This window comes from Pongo abelii, chromosome 6 (assembly GCF_028885655.2).
Source record: "Pongo abelii isolate AG06213 chromosome 6, NHGRI_mPonAbe1-v2.0_pri, whole genome shotgun sequence".
NCBI lineage: Eukaryota > Metazoa > Chordata > Mammalia > Primates > Hominidae > Pongo > Pongo abelii.
The window spans coordinates 54,223,654-54,242,786 of NC_071991.2; the positions used below are offsets into that span (position 1 = coordinate 54,223,654).

A 19,133-nucleotide genomic window follows, 5' to 3' on the forward strand; every position below is an offset into this window, starting at 1 on the left:
CCAAGAGAAATAAAAACCTTGACCAAAGATCCCACAAGATAGAGCCAGGGGCAGGGAGAGGACTCACTTCTTTCCATCCTAATTCCAAATAAATTGGGAGAACAGTGCCAGCACCTACACCCACACCTAAACATACAACAGGTAAGTGAGAGCGCAGGTGGACACAGACGCCCTGTTTTTGGTTGGCTCAGGCTCCCTGATTTGACTGATACAGCACTTTGAGTATGTTTGCTTTTGTTTTCCTTTTCTGATTGTTGTTTTACAAACTTCTTTTACATTTGTCTCTGATTTTATTTTGTCTCTCCGCCTAATGGAACTCTACCATGGTCACCCTGTAAGGGAGACTATAAAACAATAATGTGAAATTTTTAGAATCTTTCTTTGCAAGAGAAAAAAATAAAAGCAGAATAAATGAAACTATAAGGCTTGGGGGGTTTAGTCCCTTTTAACTATCGTGTTTTAGATTTATTTTAAAAGATGCTGTTTTTTCCTTTTTTTTTTTTTTTCTTTTCTTTTCTTTTTAATTATACTTTAAGTTCTAGGGTACATGTGCACAACGTGCAGGTTTGTTACATATGTGTACATGTGCCATGTTGGTGTGCTGCACCCATTAACTCACCATTTACATTAGGTATATCTCCTAATGCTATCCCTCCCCCTTCCCCCCACCCCATGACAGGCCCCAGTGTGTGGTGTTCCCCACCCTGTGTCCAAGTGTTATTGTTCATTGACCACCTATGAGTGAGAACACACAGTGTTTGGTTTTCTGTCCTTGCGATACTTTGCTCAGAATGATGGTTTCCAGCTTCATCCACGTCCGTACAAAGGACAACAACCCATCCTTTTTTATGGCTGCATAGTATTCTGTGGGGCATATGTGCCACATTTTCTTAATCCAGTCTATCACTGATGGACATTTGGGTTGGTTCCAAGTCTTTGCTATTGTGAATAGTGCCACAATAAACATATGTGTGCATGTGTCTTTGTAGCAGCATGATTTATAATCCTTTGGATATATACCCAGTAATGGGATGGCTGGGTCAAATGGTGTTTCCGGTTCTAGATCCTTGAGGAATTGCCACACTGTCTTCCACAATGGTTGAACTAGTTTACAGCCCCACCAACAGTGTAAAAGTGTTCCTATTTCTCCACATCCTCTTCAGCACCTGTTGTTTCCTGACTTTTTAATGATCACCATTCTAAGTAGTGTGAGATGGTATCTCATTGTGGTTTTGATTTCCATTTCTCTGACAGCCAGTGATGATGAGCATTTTTTCATGTGTCTGTTGGCTGCATAAATGTCTTCTTTTGAGAAGCGTCTGTTCATATCCTTCACCCACTTTTTGATGGGGTTGTTTGATTTTTTTCTTGTAAATTTGTTTAAGTTCTTTGTAGATGCTGGATATTAGCCCTTTGTCAGATGGGTAGATTGCAAAAATTTTCTCCCATTCTATAGGTTGCCTGTTCACTCTGATGGTAGTTTCAAGGGGAACATCACACTCTGGGGACTGTTGTGGGGTGGGGGGAGGGGGGAGGGATAGCATTGGGAGATATACCTAATGCTAGATGACGAGTTGGTGGGTGCAGCGCACCAGCATGGCACATGTATACATATGTAACTTACCTGCACATTGCGCACATGTACCATAAAACCTAAAGTATAATAATAATAATAATAATAATAATAAAAGAAAAAAAAAAAACACACTGCAAAACATTACAAGGCTTCAAAAGAGCTACCGAAACAGAATTTTCATAGAGGAAGAGAAAATTATAAAAGCAGAATTCATCTAAAAAAAAAAAAAAAAAAAAAAGAAATAAAGGGTATTCAATTAGGAAAAGAGGAAGTCAAATTGTCCCTGTTTGCAGATGACATGAGTGTATATTTAGAAAACCCCATCATCTCAGCCCAAAATCTCCTTAAGCTGATAAGCAACTTCAGCAAAGTCTCAGGATACAAAATCAATGTGCAAAAATCACAAGCATTCCTATATACCAGTAACAGACAAACAGAGAGCCAAATCATGAGTGAACTCCCATTCACAACTGCTTCAAAGAGAATAAAATACCTAGGAATCTAACTTACAAGACATGTGAAGGACCTCTTCAAGGAGAACTACAAACCACTGCTCAATGAAATAAAAGAGGACTCAAACAAATGGAAGAACATTCCATGCTCATGGATAGGAAGAATCAATATCATGAAAATGGCCATACTGCCCAAGGTAATTTATAGATTCAATGCCATCCCCATCAAGCTTCCAATGACTTTCTTTTTTTTTTTTTTTCTTTTTGAGACAGGGTCTCAGTCTTGCCCAGGCCAGAGTACAGTCACATGATCACAGCTCACTGTAGCCTCAACCTCCCAGGTTCAAGCAGTCCTCCCCACTCAGCCTCCTGAGTAGCTAGGACTACAGATGCACACCACCACACCTGGCTAACTTTTTTATTTTTTGTAGAGATGGGGTGGTGGGACAAGTGTCTCCTTATGTTGCCCAGGCTGGTTTCAAATTCCTAGGCTCAAGCGATTCTTCCACCTTGGCCTCCCGAAGTGCTGGGATTACAGGCGTGAGCCACCACACTCAGCCTAAAGATGCTCTCTGAACCTGGACAGGTTCTCCACTCCTGAACTGCAAGGACAAAGCTGAGTAGGTATTCTCACCCAGCAGAGGAACAGAAAACCATGGCATCCACCTCACAAACAAAATGGGTAAGCTAAGGGCAGGAAAGGAGACCTCCTCAAGGCCCCATGTGTCACTGACAGTAGAGCCAGGGAGAAAACAGAGGCACTGTTCTTCCCACCCCACACACAGACCCTCTTCTCGGACTGCCCTGTGGGGTACCCCAAATAAACCCAGGCGTGCTTTAAGCCTGGCCCAGTTCTCAGCCTCCAGTCCCATAACAACAGAAAGAGCAACAGCCCCACCTGTGGGGAGCTGGCGATGGGCCCAGACATCATGCCTCGCACAATCAGACCAGACTTTGGCCTGGAATTCTCTCCCATCCTCTTCACATCCAAGGAAGGCTCCAAGTGAAGCTTGTCCATCTTCTCCCATGCAGAAGCCAACATAGGAGTTTCACCTGGGACTGTCTGCATGGGCTTACTTTTGTGTGGAGGCCTTTTAGATGACACAAAATTACCAAGTACATCTCCATCAAGATTGTCATGTCTGTGAAAAAGGAATATTTCCATTAAAACAGACTCCCCAAAAGGAATCAGTAACAAAGAAAGCAAATTCCACATTCAATGGGCACTCAAAGCAAGCCCATTAATAAATCTATGATGACTTCTAACCAGCCAGTGCATTATCATGAAAGACAAGGAATAGAAAATACTCTGGTATCAAGGCAAGTCTGCCCTACAAAACAAGACCAGTAAACAAGCAAACAAATTCAGAGATGATGATCCCTCAACATCCTTAAGTCCTTAAGACTTAACAGGACCCCTCAAGTCCTTAAGACTAAAGAGCATCCTTAGTCTTCCAGACCCGAATGATTAAGGAAAACTATAACCTTTCAGTACAGTCATGCGGTATGCGAAGCCCAGCCTTGCCGCACACCACTGAGAGGCGTGGAGAAGACCCATAGCAAACTTGGCATTCCCCACTGTTCAGCTAAAGCTGAAGTCAGGTGTGCCAATGTGTGTGTGTGTGTGTGTGTCAGAGAGAAAGAGAGGAAGTAAGAGAGCAAGAAAGAACAAAAGAAGGTGAGAGACAGTGAGAATAAGCACAGAGTGAGAAAGAGCAAGAGTGAGAGAGCCCACGAGACAAAGTGAGAGACCTAGGCAAAGGGGAAACTTACCTCTGATCACCCAGAAGCCAGCACTCCTGTGACACAGGCTCAGCTATTTTCTACCACTGATCTCTGCCATAAATGGGTATTGCCCCCTACCCTATGCCAAGCTGCTTACCAGGCACTGGGTCACATGTGGGAGGGCAGTCGTGTGTGCTGTGATTGTGGCATGTTAGGCAGAGGAAGAGACTAGAACCAGCCTGGGGCAATCCTGAAGGGCTCCCAGAGAAGGCAGCACCTGAGTCTGAGAGAATCAGGCAGCAAGAGGTCCCCAAAAGGCCCAGCCCCAGCACACAGGCCTCTAAGGCAGAATGTTCTCAGGGGAGCAGCCAGGGCTGGTATTCTAAGGATTTTACCCTGAAAGCTGCAGGGAACGTCTGATGCCCTTCAGCAGGATAGCAGCATGGCCAGACTCTTTTCGTGGAAAGCTCATGCTATCTTAGGGCAAGAGTGGATTTGAGGTGAAGATCACTAGAGCCCTGGAGACCAGGGAGGGGCTGTGGGAATTAACCAGGAAAAGAGGATGGGAGTGTGAACTGAAGCCCTCGCCGGTGGGCAGAGAAAGGAGGAAAGAAGGAAAGTGCCTACTATCACTCTGGGTGAAGAGCTCACAGGACTCACAGACGCAGAAGATGACAGACGAGGCGGAGGCAAGAACACCCAAATTTTTGGCTTGGGTAACTGGGTGGGACTCAGGAGCTTCAACTTCCTAGTTGCCTTTTTATTGTACCAGAAGTATTTCACTTCCCAGCCAGGTAGTAAGTGCCTTGGAGGAAGAGCTTCTTCATAGCCCCTTATGACCCTCCACCTCCGAATCCTTGTGCTAATTGCTTGTCACGGTGCCACCTTTTGGCAGCTCAACACCCATGCCCTGAGCTTCAGCGACCCTCAGGAAAGGAAGTGCTTTTCAATGGAGCCAGAAGAAAGCACCCATTCCCAGGAAGTTAAGCTCACTACTGGGGACTGCAGTGTCTTAAGGTCATAATTTAATGTCATTTTTTCCCAGATAATAGAGGTTCAATCAAGAATGCCAATTCATTTTCTTCGTAAGATTTTTAAAAGAGCTTATTTTCCAGATTTTTCCCATCTCTACAGTGTTCTGTTGCCTTTTAGAATACCATACCCCTGTTTTTAAGAAAATCAAATAAAGCAAGTGCTTGAACCTTATGATCATGGAATTTAAAATAAACACAGTGAATTGTAACTACTCTTCATCACAAAGTAGTCCATTCTCACAGCCTCAACAGGAAAATAACAGCACTTCACAGCAGAGATTTTGAAAACACAGAGTGTGGGAAGTTGAACAGTGACCCCCCCAAAGATTTTCACATCCTGATCCCCAGAATCTATTAATTCATTTATGCCAGAGGTTGCAATATTTTTAATTTTTGCATGAGTGAAAAATCAGACCTTGGCGATGACCTTCAGCAGTAGATATAAATAACTCCCTCATGCTTAGTGTTCCAATAATGGAACACTAGGCATAAGTGGGTTAACCCACTTTAGGTTAACTACATAAGTGGGCTAGCTACATAGTAAAAAGGATTTTGCAGATGTGATTAAATTAAGAGTCTTAAAATGGGATTATCTGGTGGGCCCAATGTAATCACAGGGGTCCTTCTTAGAAGGAGACATGAGGATCAAAGGTAGTAGTAAAGTTAGGAGATGTAACAACACAAGCAGAGGCTGGAGTGATGTGCTTTAAAATGGAAGAAGGGGCCAAGAGTCAAGGAACATAGGTGGCCTCTAGAAGCTAAAAAAGAAAAGAAAATAGATTTTCCCCTCAGAACCTCCAGACAGAACCAGGCCTGCTAACACCTTGCCTTTAGTCTAGTGAGACCGATTTTACACTTCTGACCTCCAGAACTGTAAGAGAATAAATTGGTATTGCTTTAACTACTGTGAGGATTAAATTTTATATGCCAATGTGACTAGGCTATGGTACCCAATTGTTTAGTCAAGTATCATTCTAGCTGTTGCTGTGAAGGCATTTTGTAAATGTGATTAACATTTACAATCAGTTGACTTTAAGTAAGGCAGATTATCCTCAATGATGTGGGTGGGCCACATCCTATCAGGTGAAGGCCTTAAGAGCAAAATCTGATGTTTCTCAAATAAATTCTTTCTCAAGATCGTAACACAAAAATCCTGTCTGAGTTTCCAGATTTCTAGCCTGCCCTACAGATTTCAGACTTGCCAGCCCTTACAGTCCCATCAGCCAGCTCCTTAAAATAAACCTTTTTTTTTTCTTTTTTAAGAGACAGGGTCTCACTCCATCTCCCAAGCTACCGTGCAGTGGTGTGATCATAACTCACTGCAGCCTTGAACTCCTGGGCTCAGGCGATCTTCCCGCCTCAGCCTCCTAAGTAGCTGGGACTATATGTGCACACTGCCACCCCTAGCTAATTTTTTTTTGTTTTTGTAGAGACAGGGTCTTTCTATGTTATCCAGGCTGAACTGGAACTCCCAGCCTCAAATGATCCTCCTGCCTTGGCCTCCCAAAGTGCTGGGATTACAGGCGTGAGCCACACTGCACCTGGCCAAACTTCTTTATATATACATACAGGTACATATGCATATAGATACATGCACGCACATATGCATATAGATACATGCACGCACACACACACACACACACACACACACACACGGAGCCCATACTGATTCTGTTCCTCTGGAGAATACTGACTGAAACAGCCAGGAAGTACATAGTAATTTGTTATGGCAGCAATAGGAAACTAATAAACACAATAATGGGAAAAGATACCTGGCTTTGCTTGTTTCCGACAATGATGTTCTCCATCCTGCATCTTCATCTGAAAGGTCATATATATTTACCAGTGTAGTCTCTGAGCATCTCGATGGCACTTTGTTATTTTTCTTTGGAACTGAGAGTGCAGGGATTGGAGTATCTTGAGTGAAATTGTTAGCCGTATTTCCAAAGTGATCCAGAAAGTATCTGGTGATGAGTTCAAGGCTTGTTTTTAGAGGATTTTCCTTTGCCTATCATTGGGAGAGGAAAAAAAATCATTAATTTATATACAGCTTCAGGGAAGAGTGGGAAAGACAACTATTCCACTACTTTGACCAAGTTTATCAACTTCTCATTCATTCATACAAGCTTTCAGCCAACATTTACTGGCCACATATTATATATGTCAGGTACTATGTTGGGTAGGGACACAGAGACAAAAACAAAATCTCTACCCTAAAAGAACTAGCATCCAACGCATGAGGCAGGTGATTCAATAAACAACTAGAATAAAATGTGACAGGAATAGAGGCATGCCCAAGCAAATTCCCTCTTGATTTTTTGCTCCAAGGAATAACTTTATAAAATATATATCCCTTCATTTAAAAAACAGAGTCTGTAGGGAACACTAACCCTACAGATTCATAAGTATTTGGGGCCTGAATATTTTCTTTAGCTTGTAAGCTCTGCATCTAACACTAACACCAGAGATGGTAGAGACAACTGAAGCAGAAGGTTAACGTGAAGAGCATAGAGAGGCAGTCAGGACTGACTCACTTTACACCCCAACCTTAAAAACGAAAGGCAAATGAAAGTCTTCAGTAGTAGGTTTTGGAATTAAACGATACCAGTATTTTCCAGCCCCGCCTATACCAAATATTCCCTTTGGACGTTTTTTAAAAATACAGATTCCCACACCCTACTGACACTTACTACACCGGAACAGCAAGGATTTAAATTCCTCTAAGTAATTTGGATAAACACAGCTATTCATGCAGCAATATGCAGGCTGGCCTCAGGGACCCAGCCATGTGTCAGTCCCCAACCCACTCACCCAGTGACACCCAGGTCTTGCTGAGCCGTGGCTGGACATGGGACACTCTGTGATTTTGCAGACTAGCAAGGCACCTGAAAAGGAGTCTGGCCAAGTCCTCCCTCTTCCTACTCCTCTCATCCATGCAGCAGGACTCCAGGACTAAGACCCACAGCCCATGGACTACAACCAAACTCAACAGATTCATCAGACAAAACCCGGGACAGTTTTACTATTCTTTTCAGTAAGAGATTAAAAACAAAAACTATTTTGTCTAAGATTAAATGAAGCTTACAATAAAGAGAGTTAGGGGAAAGATACTATATTTATTGTAGCCTTCTTGCTTTTTCTCTCAGTGAGAGAGACTTAAGCCCCTGAATTGCCTGATTATCCCTTATGCTTTTTCACATCACTTGGCTCACAACAGACACAGCCTTTATATGAATCTAGATATTGTTTTTCAAAATCTCAATTTACATAGGCATTTTTATCTATCCTATACCTAATAGGTTAGAACAAGTTACTGGAAATATTAACATTAAATTGCAGGGCTTTCCTGGAATCAGGCTAGCTTTGTGCTGAATGAATGTCAAAATTATTATGTAATAGATATTAATGAGTAATTTTCCTGTAAAATACACACTCCAATTCATTGTATAACAGTTAATAACTACTGTATAAATCAGGGCACTTATCAGTAACTCATGAAAATATCTTAAGTATCTTAAGATAACAACTACTTTAGGGAGACTATATTACAATGAGGGAATAAAAATCGCTTGAATGTCAAAGACACTTTTGGGAAATTAGGTAAGGTACATTTACGTTAAAAGCCCAATGTAACCAAAATGGTTAACTGAATTTTCTGGGTAGTTGTCTCACTCTCTGTGCAAAATTCTCCTAAAGTGTACAGTCCACTCTCCTGCCTTAGAATACAGCAGACGGAGGATTGCAGAGTGTCTGCTGCCTGGGTCACCAGTCTTTCCACGGGACTTAGAAAGTACTTGCTACAGGACAGGAGACAGAGGTGCCTGCATGTCACCCCAGGACCCAGACGACAAGCCTTCTATTTGATGTCTTTACCGAGCCTCTGACAGACTTCACGGGGCTGCCATTGCCTACTTCTCCTCAAAGGGGAGCAAGAGAATTTCTGGCAACCTGAGTGCTCCTGTAGGTGCCAGTTGTTTTTAGTTTATATGTTTGCCTGAAATTCCACCCCTTACTTTATTGAAAGATGTCTGGCCTAGGTTCCTCCCTGGCCTATGACACGTACTTGCATAGTTTTCAAGTGGTTCAGTGGATCTTCTGGGTGTCTTAAAAAATAGCCTTGGTCCTACCACCATACGAATCCAATCTGCTAAAGTCTCATTTCAAAAAAGGATTACAATTAAAATATGCTTGATCATCACTCCTACAATAGGATTGGGAATCAAAACACCTGGTTCTAGCCTCATCCCTACCTGGTAACTGACTGTGAGACCTTGGAGAGCCAACTCTCTCTGGCTCCCCCTCCTGAGAGGAGGGAATTGATCAATGGTTTAAAGCTGGACCCTGAGAGGCTAGCCGATAAAGCAAGACCTCCTTTTCCCAACTTCAAACAGGGCATTTTCCCTTCTTTGCTTTGCGTATTGGACTTCCACATGAGATATCATTTTATTGCTTTTTTAAAAAACTGTGATAAATGCTGAACTATATCATTTTCTTTTTGACTCTGACACTATGCCCAACCACACAGCAACATTTGCTGGACAGCCCATTCTTTTTCTGTCTTCATAACAGATTAAAAAAATTAAGTAGAAAGTGTAGTTTCATTCATTCGTATAGTCATTCATTCATTTATTCCACAAATATATACTGACTATTCACTATGCCGTCGGACACTTTATGTTTGGGGATATAATACTGAACAAAAAAGACTGCATTTCTGGCTTCTGCTGTGTCCAAGGTATTGGGGGAGGCAGATACTAATTTTAAAATCACATAAATATTCTATTGCCAATGTGATAAACACAAAAACAGGAAAACCATAGGGTGCCATGAAAGCCTATAATAGCAGGTTGGGGGAGATCAAGTCTGGGGGATCAGAGAAGCCCCCTTCCCGCCCAGGAAAACACAGTTCCATTTGCTTTCCCACCTCTAATGCACCTGGGTTAGCTGAACCCAATTCCCTCCTCTACCTAAATTATGTCACAGGAGACTCAAGACTAAGGTATTACTCAGAACTGAAGAAGGAAACTCTTACATAAGCAGGGAATGGAAAATTTTAGTATAACTGGATACGATATTCTTAAGTACAGTCTTACTAAAAATAGCCTCATGTTGGGAGGAGGGAGCACAGGGAATAACTGTGGGAGGCTTAGCACTGCCACACGCTCTGTTCAAAATGAGCCCGACAACCACACACACACAACACGCCAATGGGCGGCACCAGCTGCCTGAGATGGAAAACCCACTCCCGCTGGGGATCTGTCCACATCTGGGGGGTCCGTTTCTCTCTGACCGCAAGTGTCACAGGCCAGGAGAACCTCAAGCCTCTCCTGTCACTGGCAGGGCCCATGAGTGCTTTGGCAGCGCCACACTCAGTTCCAAGACTCCACACCACACCTTAGAAAGCACATACCTTGTTCTCCTTATAGAGAAATTCGAGATGCAAAACCTTTCGAAGATCATTTCTGTTGTTTATGCTGAGGTCAGAGCGTGGGCGTTCCTGGTCCATGGTCACACATGTCTTCTTTAAGCCCTGAGGGAAGAAATCTGAATCGCTGTTTACCATCTTAAATCAAAACCCGCTGTTCTCATAAAGCACAAGCAAAAGATTCCTGATGTTCACCAAGATAATTCTCATATAACCTTTACACCTGACATCACTTTGCAATAATTAATATTATTCTGATTCTTACAACAGCCCCATGGGCTAAGTGAAGGCTGAAGTTTTCAGGCCATTTCACAGATAAGGAGTGAGTTCAGGACTTGTGCACAGGAGTCCTGGGTTTGGCCCTAGATTTGGAACCATAATATATGAAGCTTTAAAAATAAACAGAAGAAAAAACATAAACAAAAGGCTAATATTCATTCCCTTCACTCTCAGATGGGGAAACCAGGAGATGGGGTTGACTTGCCCAACGTAACACAATGGAATCACATCACTGGTGGGGGCTGTAACCATCCCAAACTGTGAGTCCGTGACTCTGGGACCCAGGCCCATGAGAAGCTCTTGGTAAATGCTAAGTCATGAACAAAGCCACTTTCCATCATCCCACCCTGAACTACCAGAAGACCAAGGTTCAAGGCCCAGCTGAGACATGCTCTAGCAATGGAAAATCTGGGGTTGGGGAAGTGAGGGTCCTGTTGGCAAGTGCCTGGCTTCTCCATTTGAAAAACAACCACAGCAGTTGCTTTCTGCCAACCTCACTGGGCCATGGTGATTGTCAAATGGATGGAGGCTGAGAACATGCCTCACCAACAGCTCAGCCTGGTGTTAGGGGTGTTCCTTGTTCTTAATGGATTCCAGACCCCCAGCGCTACACAGGCTTCAGCTTCTCTCAGAGTCTTTGTGTTCAGAATTTTACAGAGGCTCTAGCTGCTGGGGAAACATGACAAAACTCATGCCCACCATGAATTTAGCTAAGAAGGTCAATTTGGGAAACTAAAAGAACACAATCTTGAAACAAACAGAGGAAAGAGGAGGCCATAGGGAAGGGAAATGGAAAGAAATGGATATATGTGTCAGAAAAAAGGTGGATTAGGTGCGTCGGGAAGAGTCCATTTGAAGGAGAGGTGGGGTTCAAAACCAACCACCCGCATTTCATCTGGGCTTAACCATGGCTTTCCCTCCAGTTGAAGTGATGTGGAACATGCTATAACGAGGGTCTCTCTCTGATAGATAATTCTTTATGTCTGTCAACAGTTCAAATGAGCAAGCCCTGCACATTTAACAAACCCCACCCCCACCCTGGCTCTAGAGTGTGATGCACACCAGCATTTGAAAACCACCGGGGGCCTGGGCATGGTGCCATAGGCCTGCAGTCCCAGAACTTTGAGAGGCCGAGGCAGGAGGAATCTTTGAGCTCATGACTTCAAGGCCACAGTGAGCTATGATTACACCACTGCACTCCATCCTGGATGAAAGAGTGAGACCCTATCTATCTCTAAAAAAAAAAAAAAAGAAAAAGAAAGAAAGAAGAAAAGGAAAGAAAAGAAAAGAAATACCATTGGGGTAGAGGACAAGGGTGCCCTTGGGAGTCAGCCAGTCCTCAGTCCCATCCAGCCCATTCAAACTTCATTCGCCCAACAAACACCTGTCATGCACCTCCTATGTGCCAGGCTCTGTTCTAGATGCAGGAGAGACAGAAGGAATAAGAGCTGATGTTCTGTTGGGAAAGCAGACCATAAATGTATAGTGTGGCAGCTGCTAATATGCACTACTAGGGAGACAAAGCAGGGAGAGGGAAGACAAGGATGAAGGCCACTGTTTTAGATGGTCAGCTATTTGTTCAGCATCATCCACATGCTCACTCCTGTCCCAGTTTCCCTATCTGTGAAATGAAGGGAACAGACCACTAGTCTGTAAGTCCAGTTGCTAGAGGCAGAGCAGTGAACAGATGAAAGTCTCAGTCCTCAGGGAGCTTGCACAAAGTCTCAGTCCTCAGGGAGCTTGCACTCTATGGGGGGAGAGACAACAAGTATAGTATGATATGGGGAAAAAACATACAAAGTAGGATAAGGAGACAGAGAGGGCTAGGGTGGGTGTGGGGATGGGCTGCTACTTTATCAAAGGTGATCAGGAAAGGCATCATTGACTGATGAGGGAATCAAAAGAGCAGGCCACGCAGACACTTGGGAGAAAAATGTTCCAGGCAAGGAACAGCAAGTGCAAAGGCCCTGAGCCAGTTGCAAAAGGCCAGTGCTTCTAGAGCTGCATGGCAGGGGAAAGGAGGTAAGGAAGTCAGAAGTCACCCAGAGACTCATAAGGAAAGGCCTTGTGGGCTTTTATGAAATGGGAAGGCTACTATTTTGAACTGACATATTTTTGAAAGATCACTTGGCTGTTAGGTTGAAAATAAACTGTAGGAGGCAGGAGATTAAGGAGAAACCATTTAGGAGGCTATTGAACAATTCACAAATCACATGAAACAAAGGGGTGGCTTGGAGCAAGGTGTTTGCAACAGAAGTGGTAAGAAGTGGCTGCATTCTGTATGTGCTCTGATGATAAAGCCAACAGATTTGCTGATGGACTAGATATGAGGTGCACAAGAAAGGAACAAGCCAAGAATAATTCCAAAGTTTTGGGCCCAGGCAATTAGAAGGACAGAGATGCCATTTATTCCAATGGGCACAGTTGTAGGAGGAACAGGAAATCAGAAATTGAGTTTTGGACATTATGATAAATATATATTTGTTCTTTGTCCCAGGTTCCCGGCACATAGATTCTAAAATCCTTGGAATCTCCAAGGTGATAAGAATGTCTTCTGTATGCTAATGTGATGACTAGTGGCTGGGGACTCCTAGATAGCTCAGGATGGGGGCTGGTCACCATTAAGAGCAAACCTTGATTAGCGGGCTGGAACTTTCAGCCCTACCTCCCAATCTCCCAGAGAGGGAAGAGAAGCTATAGATTGAGCTAACCACCAATGGTCAATGATTTAATCAAACATTCCTATATAACAGAATCGACATAAAATCTCCTGAATGATGGGGTTCAGGCAGTTCCCAGGTTGGTGCTGGGAGGGCAGCATGCTGAAGAGGGCATGGAAGTTCCATGACCCTCCACCCACACCTTGCCCTATGCATCTCTTCCATCTGGCTGTTCCTGAATTGTGTCCTTTATAGTAAACTGGTAAATGTAAGTAAAGTGTTTCTCCGAGTTCTGTGAGCCATTCTAGCACATTATTAAAACTATGGAGGGGGGTGTGGGAACCCTCAATTTATAGCTAGTTGGTCAGAAGTTCAGGTGGCAACTTGGGACTTCTGACTAGCATCTGAAGTGGGGGCAGTCATGAGCCTGACTTAACCTGCAGGGTCTGCACTAACTCTAGGTAGTGTCAGGACTGATTTGAATTGTACGACACCCAATTGGTGTCTGGAGGGTTGGAGATTTAGTTTGTATGGAGGAAAAATCCCCCATACATTTGGTGTCTGAAGTGTGAGCAGAAACACTATCAGAGACATGTTGAGATGCTTGTTAGCCATCCCAGTAGATATGTAGAATAGGCAGTTGTAAGAATTCAAGAGTTCAAGGAGAGGTCTCAGCTAGAGATAGACATTTGGGAATTGTCAGCATACAGATGGTATGGGAATCCACAAGACTGGCTGAGATGTCTTGAGAGTGAATGGACAGAAGAGAAGAGAGCCATAAACTGAGTCCTTGAGCCCACCAGAGTGCACAGGACAGAGAAACTAGGGGGACCAGCGAAGACCCTGAAGGGAGCACCCAGAGGAGTAGGAGGGAAGCTAAGAGGGACAGTCTCCTAGAAGACAAGCAGAAGGACACAATCAACTGTGACAAACATAATCATTAGATCAAGAAGGGCAAGGACTAAAAATTCCAGGTTGATAATGGCCCTAAGAAGAGCTATTTCCATGGAATGGTGGGGACAAAAGTCTGATTAGAATGGGTTTGAGAAAGCAGAGAAAAGAATTAAAATGAGAGTAGACACAGCTCCTTTATGGGGTTTCTATAGAAAGGGAGGAAACAATAAACCAGTAGCTAGGGTTTGGGGGTCAAGATGGGATTCTGCAGGAGCACGATATGTGCTGACAGGAGTAACCTAGTAGAGGAGGGAAATGCATGGTGCAGGAGACAGCGACATCCCTGAGCACACAAGAGAGGGCATGCACACATGGAGGGGTGGGCCTAACCAGGGGTATGGAGAATTCATCCACAGGAACACTAGAGAGAGCAGAGTGAATGGTGCAGCCCAGGAAGGTGAGTAAGTGTGGTAGTGTGAGCCTGCTGGACTTCTCTCATGACTTCTGTTTTCTCAGTGAAGTTAAATGGGGAAGGAGCTTCAGGGTTTGAAGAAAGAGAAGGTATGAAATGGTCATCCAGGATTTGAGAGAGTAAGCAGGCTGGAGAGTTGCAACCAGGTGGGCAGGCACCCATAAGGCACCACAAGGGTGAGTGGCTATGGATTTAGAGTGATACCATCAACACAGTGGTGTGTGTTTCTCTCCAATCTCATTCAGCTCTATGGGTGCAAGTGTGGAGCAGGACGAGTGGAATTTTACTGTCAGAAAAGAATGATGAAGGGAGAGAAGGGCAAAAGAGCTGCACCTGTTGTGGAGGGTGCAATTATAACGATGGGTGGGTGAGAAGTAGGCGGGTTACGGTAGGCCCGAGGGACTGTGAAAAGTTGGCAGGAACAATGCAACATAGATGTGGTGAGGCTGGAGAAGAGTTTATGTGGGGCCAGGAAGGGGAACAAGCTAGAAATTTTGACAGGTGGGAAGCTTGGAATTGAGATTACAGAAACGGCGCAGTACTGGTAACAACAAGCCCAGCTCATAACCATGGGGCAGGGTGGCAGAGGGAGGATGGCACAGTCACTGCAGGAGTGGAGCCACAGACTCAAGAAGCTGGGGTAGCAGAAGAGTCACCTCAGCGGACCCTGCCATCTCCAGGAGACTACCATGACTCCCCCTGAGGGAAGACCACACTTGGTGAGTTCAAGTAGGCCAAAGTGGCTGAAGGGTAAAGGGCGGAACAAGCAGTTATGGAAGATGAGGTCTGAGGGTAGCCAGAGCCAAGTAATGGAGAGACGTGAAGTCTAATTATGATGGGAAGCCAGTAGAGGGGTTTGAGCAGGGGAATTACATGGTCTGACCTGCTCACCCTGGGCAAGTTTGTTGGCCTCCTGGTCTCATGATAATCTTATGTGAAAGGGAATACTTATACCTATCTTTCAGGACTGTTAGGAGGATCTGAGACAACAAACCAGCACCTTCTAGGTACCTGGCACCAAGGTGGCAGCTCTCTTGGTTACGACTGCTGGGTGCAATGACTGCCTGTGCAAAACCCTGTGGGGAGCACGTGGTCTCTGCCCTGGAGCAGAAGGCGATGAGAAAGCAGTATACCTGGGCTGCAGTCCCAGCTCACTGTGACCTTCTGAGTAACTGTGGGCAACTTCTTTCTACTCTTAGGGCCTTAGCGTGCCCAGATAAAACATGGCAGGGAGAGGAGACCAGAGGAACTTGGCCATGTCAAGTGGGGGGTGGTGGGGAGGGATGTGAGAGAGGCTAGAAATGAAACTGAGATGGTAAGCTGGGGTCAAGCTACAGGGCAGGCTTGGATGTCAGTGAGGACGCTGGATTTCATTTGTACTCAAGAAAGAACATGAGGTAGCCCTCTCTAAGAGTTTTGTTCAGTGACCCAGACTTAAAAGAAATGATGTTAACAGTCAGCTTTCCAGGGTGTGTCAATTGATATCCAACACGCAGCCAGGACTTGGTGATGGCAGGTCAATTAGCCATAAAGACAGGGCAGATGCGACAAAGCCAAATGCATTTAAAATTTTTTCAAATAAAAATAAATCATAAAAAACACACAAAGACACTTTCCAAACAGGTGCACTTCAGAGACACCTGTTTGGTGTCAGAAACAGTGAGGGCGGGAGGAGGTATAAAGTTGAACACCTGCGTGCACATTGTATCTATATGTCAGATCCAATGCTTGGGAGCTGCCCGTATGTTAATATTAATCCTCATTATAAATCTGCAAAGGGTAGGTCTTATTTTCCTGTTTTACAGATAACGAAATTGAGGCAGTGAGTAAAGTACTGAGGTTCACACTGCAAACTAGTAGCAAATATTTGAACCGTCTCCGTCTGACTTCAAAGTCCTTCCCCTTTCCTCCATTCAAAAAATTACGTGTATGTGTTTTCATACCAGACAAGTGCCCATCGCCCTAGCCCAGTATGACACTGCAAGGCAGACAAAACACAGAGTGCAGCCCTCAGTCACCATGTGTTGAATGAGCTAATGTATGTCCCCCTCCACTACCACGCCCAAGACCCCCCGGCGAGCTCCTTCCCCACCGAGGTCCCTGTCTCCACCCTGAGGCCAGATGACAGCTAAGGACCTTCCAAGCTTGTGAACGCTGCAAAAACTCTCCTGGGACAAGACAATAGGAAAACTTACAAAAATTAAAGCAACCACTGGAATTCCCACTGTTGACTAAAATGACTAAGGGTTTGACCGTCAAGAACTTTTCTGGGCTTTTGGGGTTCCCTCTGGGAGAAGTTCTTTCCGAGTGGGACCCTGACTTGCGTGGGTCGCGCAAGGAGGCCGGCAGCCAGGCTGGGGCGCAGGCCTGCCCGCTGTGCGCCCGCGCTAGGATTGCTTGGCGCAGCCCCCGAGCCCCTCCCCAGCTGCCGCCGCCCCGGAGCGCGGATGCCCCAGGAGGGCAGCGGACGGGGCCCAAACCCTGCCTTGCAGAAGCGCCCGGTGACGACGGCAGAAACGCCTCGTGGGAAATGTAGTTTCTCCTGTCCCGGGAAAGCGGCGCTCTTCTGGGGCATCTCTGGAGCAGGCAGTAGGCAGGGAACGGGCGCCCTCGCAGAAGGTAGAAAGCCTTCAGGGGAGACCCCGATGATCCCCCCAAATTAGAGCCACTTCCTGGGCTTTGGAGGGGGCGAGCCGTTACCTTTCTGCTGAGGAACTCCCTGACCAAGGAGGCGGCCACCTCCTCCACGAAGAGGCTGTCCATGGCTCTGGCTCTGGCTCTGCCTCTACCCACGAGGCCCACGCCAGGCCGCAGCACCAGGCAGCTGGGTCGGTCCGGCGCAGTATGGCCGCGTTGCCGTGGCGACGGCGGCGTCGGCGCGGCGAGAACTCCTCCCCTTCCCTGGGGCTGGCGGGCTGGGGCGGGAGGGAAGGGGTGGAGCGTCCTGCAAACTCGCGTCTCAGAGTGGGAAGCCGCAGCCCGGGATCCCTGATGTCGCCTAGGGCCCCGCCCACGGCTCCGGACTCGGGGCCTCACTCTGACCCTAGCCCTGGTCATCTGAGAGGCCTAGGACAAATTACCGCTCCGCTCCGAGGCTCCATTTTCCTAGACATAAAATGGGAAAAATGCCTGCCTCCTTGTTTCTGGAGGACTAAACTCACAGGGAAGTGACCCCCTCAGGTCCACCCTCAGCACCACGGCCCCCTCTGGGGCCACCAACGCTACTGACCTTGGCGGGCCTTGACCGTGGGGGCAAGGAAGCCCAGGATTCTGCTTCTTGGGCACCGAAATTAAAGGACATGTTCCTCGCCCCTTGGTGCCTGCTTTCCCGTAATGAGACTGCCATTTATTGATCACCAAGCTCTTAACTCACGATTGCACTTTTAATCCTTACAACTTCCTGGCTAGGTGGTTACTGTTGGCCCCATTCTTTAAAACGGGACACTGAGATTCAGAAAGGCTAAGATTTTGCTGAGGCCCACACAGCTGGGTACTGGGAAAGTTGAGTTTCTAACCAAGCCCAGTACATTTTCCCCGAACTTAGTCACCTGGGTTCCACCTTCACAATCTTTGCCACTTCCGCATGTTACCTATTGTATCCCTTTGCTTGGGCTGCCATACAAAGTACCACAGACCATGTGGCTTAAACAACACATTTATTGTCTCCCAGTTCTGAGAGCTGCAGACCAAGATCAAGGTGTCAGCTGGATGGTTTCTTCTGAGGCCTCTCTCCCTGGCCTCTATTATAGATGGCCACCTTCTCCCAGTGTCTTCACGTGGCTAGCCATCCGTGTGCGCCTGTGTCCTAATCTCTTCTTATAAAGACGTCAGTTGTATTGGAATAGGGTCCACCCTAATGACTGCATTTCCACGTCATTACCTCTTTAAAGACCCTATCCAACACAGTCACATTCTGGGGTACCAGGCGTTAGGACTTCAACACGGGAATTTTTTTTTTTTTTTTTTGAGACAGAGTCCCGCTCAGGCGCCCAGGCTGGAGTGCAGTGGTGCAATCTCAGCTCACTGCCAAGTGAACATCCACCTCCTGGATTCAAGCCATTCTCCTCCCTCAGCCTCCTGAGTAGCTGGGATTGCAGGCGCCTGCCACCATGCCCAGCTAATATTTGTACTTTTAGTAGAGACAGGGTTTCACCATGTTGCCAGGCTGGTCTTGAACTCCTGACCTCAGGCAGTCTGCCCGCCTCGGCCTCCCAAAATGCTGGGATTACAGGCATGAGCCACCGTACCCGGCCCAACACAGGAGTTTTGAAAGACACAATTCAGCCCTTAACCCCTATACTGTTACTTATGTATTATTTTCTTTAAATCCACATACATGTTTTACAATTTATTTTAAAAGGAAAGTGTTCCCAAGCAGTAATAGCCACAAGATCTTGGGTTTTATGTGCTTATTAAATCTCTAATACACATTAAAACAAACACAAAACCAGAAAGGTATGCATTCACCTAAATCACCTTACAACCACCACTGGCACATGTACCACACTTGGGAAGCAACTGTCTCACCCTATACAGTCTCCATAGGACGTGGCTTTAATGTGGCAGATTGCACCATAATCTCCAAGCAATTTCCCCTCTCAACCTGTGATGGTTCT

General features: G+C 45.6%; 1 protein-coding gene across 1 annotated transcript in view; it reads right to left on the reverse strand.

The window, feature by feature from the left end:
• The window catches only part of MINDY4 (MINDY lysine 48 deubiquitinase 4), a gene marked incomplete at its 5' end in the record, with an annotated part of 122,665 nt that extends 105,370 nt beyond the window's left edge, over window positions 1-17,295 (reverse strand). The window contains 4 exon segments of the mRNA NM_001131228.1: window positions 2,927-3,170; window positions 6,560-6,795; window positions 10,198-10,317; window positions 17,218-17,295. Coding sequence (NP_001124700.1) covers window positions 2,927-3,170; window positions 6,560-6,795; window positions 10,198-10,317; window positions 17,218-17,280 — 663 coding nt within the window.
• Window positions 17,296-19,133: the final 1,838 nt, after the last annotated feature.